Source organism: Photinus pyralis, unplaced genomic scaffold (genome assembly GCF_008802855.1).
Source record: "Photinus pyralis isolate 1611_PpyrPB1 unplaced genomic scaffold, Ppyr1.3 Ppyr1.4_LG2, whole genome shotgun sequence".
NCBI classification, from domain to species: domain Eukaryota; kingdom Metazoa; phylum Arthropoda; class Insecta; order Coleoptera; family Lampyridae; genus Photinus; species Photinus pyralis.
Genome location: NW_022170403.1, coordinates 47,524,007 through 47,532,287, shown reverse-complemented (window position 1 = coordinate 47,532,287; position 8,281 = coordinate 47,524,007). Strand labels below are relative to the sequence as shown.

Below are 8,281 nucleotides of genomic sequence, written 5' to 3'. Positions count from 1 at the left end.
TTTCCCTACGTTAAAGAATGACTTCGCGGCCTAAGTATACAAATTAATTTTATATTTTAAAGAAAAGTTTTGAAAAAAATTTTAAAAAGTGTCGGCGCATGTCTAGTTATATATATCTGAGCAACTCCGAGATACTTGACTCGATTGAGAAAACCATAGCCATAGATCATTAATAATTAAAAAAATAATGAAAAACTAGAACAAACAAAAGTTACAAACATTTTGTTCCTATTTATTGCACTATTGAGCATTGTAAAGAAAAGCAAGTATAAAAAATTAAATATATCCAAAAAGTTTCCGCCTTTCCGCAGTTTTGCTGGCAAATTCTTTCAATATATCATCTACTTCTACACTTTTTGTAATTTCTGCATGCAGAAGATGTGTTAGTCGCTTTTGAGTGATTTATCTACTCATTCTTAGAGTGTAAAAACTGAGGGGGCGACTCGCCCCCTCTGACCCATACTGCCGACGTCGCTGCTTGCTGTAACTTACTTTTGTGACATTGTTGACGCATCGGTTTTCGTTTTGTGTAACTTTCCCTAAATATTGTTCTTTTATAAGTACGATTTTTCATGTACAGTGTGTTCAATATCTTTTTCATTTGGCGAGATTAAAAAAAAATTGTTAATATAATTTTATATGCCATATCACGATCTATCCGATCGCATATTGAAGCTTTCGGTGACTTCCTGTTAAACCGGAAATCGATGCAACTTTCGTTTTTCAAATACAATGCCTATGTTTTTTTAAGATCATTGGAAATTGGCGGTACGACAACATCAAATACGCATACGGCTGATATACAATAACGAATGGAGAAATTCGTGAATCAATATTTAGAAAACTTATAAAATCTAGCACGCCGTGTGCTTTCAGGACGCATGGTGTCGATTGTGTTACACAGAAAGGAGCTACATCAACTTGTTCAATGTTCCGTTTGGAGATTTACGTTTACGCGACAGGATCTCATGTAACATATGCCTTCTCTGTTCGAACTTATCAACCATCTTTTTCTCTGTATTTCTAAGTTTCCTAAAATTATTTTAAGTTGTTTTTTTATTTCAAATTATGTTTCTTTCTCCGATGTAACGGGCCCTTTTTTAAGCTCCACGGTTGAACGGAAAACGTAAGCAATTAAAGCAATTGGCTTTAAAATTCATCAAAATATTTGTTGCACCGTCTCTAAACTTACCTTCTAATTCCCGCGGGTATAAAAACTAATGTTTATGTACTCCTTGACATAGAAAAGTTGATTGCACTCAACCTCCCTTTTCATAGGAAATACAAAAATTCAGTATATTGATTCAAAAAGGAATTATTTGGACTATTTAACAGCAAATTGAAATTATTATGGCACCCTAAGCTGTTTAAATCAAGGTGAATAAAAAACAATACAACACCCAAATGTTTTACGGTACCTTCTAAATATTTTTCTCCTAAATATAGGTTGATCTGCCTTAGGTCTCACCAAGGTCTTATCGAATTCACATATTGTCAGCTTTTCCTAATTCAAGGGTGCATTTCTTTGATAATGTGTTCATTAATATAATACCCCCAATTGGTGATATGTATTTGTGAACTGCAGCGCCCTTAAAACACATATCATCCACGCAAAGTAATGTTTATATGGCAGGAATATGCGATTGTATAGCGAAGTGGATTTACTTTCGTTTAATAATTTCACTGTAGAGATAACTACTTGTCTCTTCCGAAACGCTGCCCCGGCCATGAGTTTATTTTAGTTTCCGAAACTAACTACGGACGTGATTTCACCAACTTTTAACCTTTAATTGTTCCAAATTTCGCGATCTAATCTTCGTAATCGCAAATTGAGCGGAAGACCCCTTTTTCTTCTTTGTGTTTCTATATATATAATTGACGGATCCAACGTAAATCTCGCGACCGCGTCTCTTGTCAACGACACCGAGAGCCCCGATTCTTGTCTACTCTACGTTTTCGGTTCGGCACAAAACGAACCACCAAAGCCACACGATTCGCTGCTATCTGCTTATAATATTGTAAAAATTTAAACGGCCTGGCGTGCTCCCGTGGCACGGTATGTTTAATAGAGGTGATACCTTTGTACAAACCTTGCGAGGAACACCCGTATTGCCGATACCCCAAATCCTAAGTGTCGTCAGCTAAAATTTGAATGATAGCGAAATTGTTTTGTTTATACAAAATATAAATATTATTGAATTTATTTAACTGACTCGTATTGCTTTTTTAATACAAATTTTTGAATTTTTCCCGACTGCGTTTTGGGGAACTCATCTACAATCCTCAACTGGGTGGGAATTTTGAATTTAGCCAAACTCTCCTTGCAGAACTCTGTAAGTGCTTCCAGCGTTAATTCGGCTCCATCGCGCAATTTTATGCAAGCACAAACTTCTTCGCCTAATCTTTCATGCGGCAAACCAATTACGTGCGCATCTAGTACGGCTGGATGTGCATTCAAGAAATCCTCAATCTCTTTAGGGAATATATTCTCGCCTCCTCTAATGATCATATCCTTCAGCCTCCCCACAATTTTCCCATATCCGTCTTTGCGGAGAATGAATTGGTCCCTGGTGTTTACGGAAAGTAGTTATGGAGTTCAAGAACCGTTTTGATACAATTACCCGGTTTTTAACCAATGGTGGTTGTCGATCATTTCGTCGGTTTTCTCTCGATCTTCCCAGTAACCCAGCATAGTGGTATATCCTCGAACGCACAGCTCACCCGGTGTTCCTAAAGGCACCACCTTATTGTTTTCGTCAACAAGTTTTACTTCTAAGTGATCGCAAACATGCCCTACGGTATTGAGCATCTTTTCTTCGTCATCTGATGGCATGGTTTGAAAGACACAAGCAGTCGTCTCTGTTAGTCCATATACGGACTGAAAGCTTGTGCTCAGTTATAGTTTTGGGGTTAAGTACTATGCTTACCTTCACTTTATTCACGTTTAAGTGTTTCTTCATTTTTTTGAACAGTTCAGGCGAGCAAAGTGCTCCACCGGAAACTGCTATTTCAGGAGAAATGTTTTCATTGTACTGCGACTGAACGTTGACTAAATCGACGTACATTGTCGGTGTGCCGTGGATAATTGTGCAACTACAATCAGAATTTATCAAAAGTACCCATTAGTTCCAACCCACTTTTCCTCTTTGATCGCTTTCAGGTTTTGGAGTGGATTGTACCTCGGGGAGGGTACAACCATTGTAGCCCCATGACTTATAGCCGCCCCAATTGTGATCGTACAACCAAACGCGTGGAAAAATGGCACTTGTACACAGATTTTGTGATGTTTCGTCTCTAGCTCGTTTCGCTGTCCAATGAAAAATGCGTTGTTAACGAGATTATAGTGGCTGACCATTGCCGCCTTTGGTTTCCCGGTGGTGCCCTAAGGAGACAAGCAATTGAAAAAAAAAAGCAGACTTATGCCACATACCTACAGATGTGAATTGAATGTTAACCGCATCATCGGGGCGGACACAATCTTGGTTGCTTTTAATTTTCTTAATGGAGGTTTCGTTCGCCAAATGCAAAATTTCGTTATAATTAAATGTACCACTGAAAAACAAAGGTAAAGACCTGATTCGGTCTTGTAACCACGTTGTTATACCCAAGACTGTTTTCAGATACCGTGATGATGTTTTTTAAGGACTGGGTGCTGGGGTTGTTCAAATTTTCGGGTTTTTGCTGGCGCAAATTACTTACTACGGTGCCCAGAGTATCATAGAAGTGCAGTTTGTCACACATTTCTGGGCAGATAATAACTTTCATGCCAACCTTGTTAATACAATACTCCAGTTCTTGAGCGATGTAATTGGGATTTATGAATACCTGAAAATGATCACAGTAACACAAGGTGTGACAGGGTGCATCTTTACCGCGACGAACCCCGCTCGTGCGCAAGCAAAACAAAGGATGTTCCATTCTAAGATATTGGGCGCCCAGATTCCGACACGATCCCCGTAGTTTACGCCGATTTGATGAAGACCAGCGGCAAATCGATCGGCTTGAGATAGTAAGTCGTGGTAAGTAATTCTTCTGTTTTCTTGAAATGCTATCACCGCCTCCCGTTCGGGGAACCGCGATGATGTCAGTTCCAGTTGTTTTCCTAACGTAGTGTATTTCAGTGGTGTTTTTCCTATGTGGTGCAAGTAACTTAAGTGCGTATAAAATCTTGCTCTACAATACACTCAAATAGTTTGCTCACATCTAACATAATTACATAACCACTTACCCTTTGATTCTGATTCTATTCATATCTACAGTACACTCACTTGGTATTTATAAATACAAATTTGGGGTTCTGCATGCAACGCTTGCACTATGTAGGTAGGTAGGTAGAGAACAAATTGTGGAAATTAAGTACAGTCTACCTTTATCTATTGTAATTGTAGTATAAAGTACTGCTTATCAAAATCCGAAACCAGGGCAACGAGAAAGTAGCATTTTTGTAACGTTTGACTCAGCTATTTGCTCTTTGAACCACCTTACTTTCTCGGATGTGCAATAGTTCAATCGATAAGGGAATGGACTTTATAATTAAAATTAGAATTTTTATGGATTTTTGATAATATTACCACCCATCGTCTGTTGTAATCTGATTAGTGCACTCAAAGATAGTATTATCTTTGCTTCATTATGAAATGGCTACGTTCTCGGAGAAAAATGCCTAAATTGATTTATCCAACAGTCCAATAGCATTCATCCTCCTCCGAATTAATTCTCAAGGCGCATATTTTGTGTCTAATTTCCGCGAAGCCCCATGAAGTTGTCTATCTAATTTTTTCAATAAAAAGAGAAATTGCGCAACGAAATTGGTGGACCTGATTTGTTTTATTTACAATATTATGAGTGATGTTTGACGCGTCAGCGACTTCTAGTTCAGGAATAAGCTAGAGCCAGATGATGCTAACTGGCTCAAAACTGGAAGAAGAGTTGTATGGAAATGGGCCAATGAGAACCTCCAGGAACGGCAAAATTTAAGATGACCCCTGTGGTGGTGGTGGTAACCCAAAATTAATATGCTTATTTTCTATGTCGCACTTCCTGTCTGTACTGTGAACCTACAGAGTTCAATGGAATAACATTGCATAGTTGCATACAGGAAGGTGGCATGGATTATTGCTTATAGTTAGTTAGTTTTTTAGCGCATTTTTGGTAACAAAAAGGAGCTTATCATTTCACTTTGTCCGGCTGGCTGGCTGGCTGGCTGGGCGGATTGAAAAACTTTTGATCTAGACATCGTAGAGAGGTCCGGTTTTTTGCATTATCTCCGTCTTGTCGAGTTATTGGCGCAATGGACATTCATTAAGCCCGTAGTGGTTGCGTTTAATTAGAATTTGCGAAATAACTAACGCCGCTTGAAAACTTGTCCGTGCGTATATCGATTTTAAGCCGATCCGATTGACGTAGAGGAATGGCTTTTTTATAAAATATACTTTTGGCATTGCCTAACTACGGTCACTAATATGACTTATCTAGGATAACTACTTCAAGGTGAAAACTAATCAAAATCATAACACGGTGATGAGTTTTACAGTTTGTGGTATAATTTTGGTTAAAAATATCGTATCCAGGTCTGAGCGGTTTTTAGCGTAACACAATGAAGTTGAGGTAACGCTTATGTGCTCGTGTTTCCGTCTGTCCGTCCGTCCGTCCGTCCGTCCGTCAGTTCCATCGAGATCTCGGCCCCTGGGACACCTAGAGACTTCGGGTTTTCGCTAATTGATAGCTGCTATGGTCTATATTTGCCCATTTCAGACAGTTTTATTGCACTCTCTATTTTGCGCAGACTGCGCATTGCCAACTTTCTTATTTATGGAGATATTTCTTTGAAATTTTAACCACAGATGCTTCTAGTAAAGGCAAACATTTCACACATAGTAAAAATTATGTAGACATGCGCAGTGACTGCGCAATGCGAACTTTCCTATTTACTGAGATTTTTCTTTGAAATTTTAACCACAGATGCTTCTAGTAAAGGCAAACATTGCGCACATACTAAAAATTATGTGTGCGCATGCCCAGTCCCTGCGGAATGGGACTGCGCAATGCCAACTTTCCTATTTATGGAGATATTTCTTTGAAATTGGAACCACAGATGCTTCTAGTAAAGGCAAACATTTCGCAAATAGTAAAAATTATGTGTAGGCATGCGCAGTGACTGCGCAATGCCAACTTTCTTATTTATGGAGATATTTCTTTGAATTTTAACCACAGATGCTTCTAGTAAAGGCAAACATTTCACACATAGTAAAAATTATGTAGACATGCGCAGTGACTGCGCAATGCGAACTTTCCTATTTATTGAGATTTTTCTTTGGAATTTTAACCACAGATGCTTCTAGTAAGGGCAAACATTGCGCACATACTAAAAATTATGTGTGCGCATGCGCAGTCCCTGCGCAATGCCAACTTTGCTATTTATGGAGATATTTCTTTGAAATTGGAACCACAGATGCTTCTAGTAAAGGCAAACATTTCGCAAATAGTAAAAATTATGTGTAGACATGCGCAGTGACTGCGCAATGCCAACTTTCTTATTTATGGAGATATTTCTTTGAAATTTTAACCACAGATGCTTCTAGTAAAGGCAAACATTTCACACATAGTAAAAATTATGTAGACATGCGCAGTGACTGCGCAATGCGAACTTTCCTATTTACTGAGATTTTTCTTTAAAATTTTAACCACAGATGCTTCTAGTAAAGGCAAACATTGCGCACATACTAAAAATTATGTGTGCGCATGCGCAGTCCCTGCGCAATGCCAACTTTCCTATTTATGGAGATATTTCTTTGAAATTGGAACCACAGATGCTTCTAGTAAAGGCAAACATTTCGCAAATAGTAAAAATTATGTGTAGGCATGCGCAGTGACTGCGCAATGCCAACTTTCTTATTTATGGAGATATTTCTTTGAAATTTGAACCACTGATGCTCCTAGTAAAGGCAACAACTTGTTGATTGCAGCGTTATCGGAGATCGGGGATTTCATTGAGGCAACTGAAGACGTCTTGATTATGGGAGACTTTAATTTCCCATTAACTGTCGTAAATCGGGTAGAGAAATTTCTTCAAGAGAAATTCAATATAGTGATCATCTCTCCCCGAACAGTGACAACGAATGGCGGAACAATAATTGACGGAGTTTTTGGCAAAATGGTCAACTACACTGTTGATTGTTCGGTTTACGAGTCGTACTGTTCATACCATCGTCCAATTATTATTAGAGTTCGTGAAAATTAATAAAGAAATATATGTTTGCATAAACCTTATTTTATAATTAAAATTTTCTGATAAAATACTGATTGCTAATGCAATACTGATCCGTCACGCCAAAAATGCGCTGAAGTCTCATCGATGCACATACGAGGACTTTTGTAATTTTTTACTAATCTGTGATGCCATGGAATTTTATGATACAAAAACTACGCTAATATCTGATATTGCCATGGAATGTCTGCTATAAAACAAATCATATTCTATCAAAAACTATTATATTTAAAACAGCGAATTCAACATAAAGAAAGACTAAATTACTGAAAACAGTTTCCTAATATAACAATTTACAATAAATGTTCGAATAAGTCACCATTAACTGCAAGAGAGTAACCAAGTCGATCATAAAATCCATTTCGAACTGCTGCTATTAATTGATAAGTGGATATCTTTTTGTTTTAGAAAATTCCATGGCATCGCAGATTATTGAAAAAGATGTGGGTTTTATTTTTCCAATTTTCCTGTCTTTATTATGCAAAAAATTGAAAACTAATACGGTTAATTGACGTAAAAAATTTTTTTCTACAAAAAACTTTAATACATTTTTGCTCTAAAATAATTTGGGCAGCCAATAATCGCATGTTATGAATTTTACATTGAAATCCCTATGATGCGTTACGCAAGTCACCACCCTGTATATGGCGACGAAAATTCTGGAAAATACCTGGCGATATCTCTGAAACAAGAAATACATCCTCAAAGAGGCTTTCAAACATCTTGGAAGCTTCGGATCGCGTCCACTAGATGCCGCACGTATAACATAATCATATTAATTAATTAAATCGAATTTCTAATGTAACTTGGCGGGCCGTATGAAGTATTAACTATGAATTATGTTATCGGACCGGACAAAACTTATCGGCGGGCCGTGGGTTGCCCATACCGGCTGTAAAGTAACTGTGTTACAAGAACTCATCGTCCAGACTTGCAAAGCCATGTAAATTATTGCATGCAATTGGTTTAATGCAAATTTACAAGATGGCTATGTATTCGAAACCCTTAACACAC

The 8,281-nt window shown here is 37.8% G+C and overlaps 1 protein-coding gene across 1 annotated transcript; it reads right to left on the bottom strand.

Annotated features, from left to right (window-relative positions):
* Nucleotides 1-2,185: 2,185 nt before the first annotated feature.
* Nucleotides 2,186-4,669, bottom strand: LOC116164860 (medium-chain acyl-CoA ligase ACSF2, mitochondrial-like). The gene is made up of 8 exons (XM_031479097.1): nt 4,229-4,669; nt 3,873-4,173; nt 3,605-3,825; nt 3,435-3,552; nt 3,138-3,382; nt 2,928-3,093; nt 2,622-2,878; nt 2,186-2,567 (listed from the first exon to the last, which is right to left on the bottom strand). The coding sequence occupies exons 1-8, from the start codon at nt 4,249-4,251 to the stop codon at nt 2,201-2,203; spliced, it is 1,698 nt and encodes a 565-aa protein (XP_031334957.1). The 5' UTR covers nt 4,252-4,669; the 3' UTR covers nt 2,186-2,200.
* Between the last annotated feature and the right edge of the window lie 3,612 nt (nt 4,670-8,281).

What these genes read in the sequence shown, in the direction of transcription:
- LOC116164860 (XM_031479097.1), bottom strand. Translation starts at nt 4,251, where the DNA reads ATGAATAGAATCAGAATCAAAGG. An exon ending in AATAGAATCAGAATCAAAGG is followed by an intron (nt 4,174 to 4,228) that starts GTAAGTGGTTAT and finishes AGTGTATTGTAG; the next exon opens with AGCAAGATTTTATACGCACT. An exon ending in CACGAGCGGGGTTCGTCGCG is followed by an intron (nt 3,826 to 3,872) that starts GTAAAGATGCAC and finishes GATCATTTTCAG; the next exon opens with GTATTCATAAATCCCAATTA.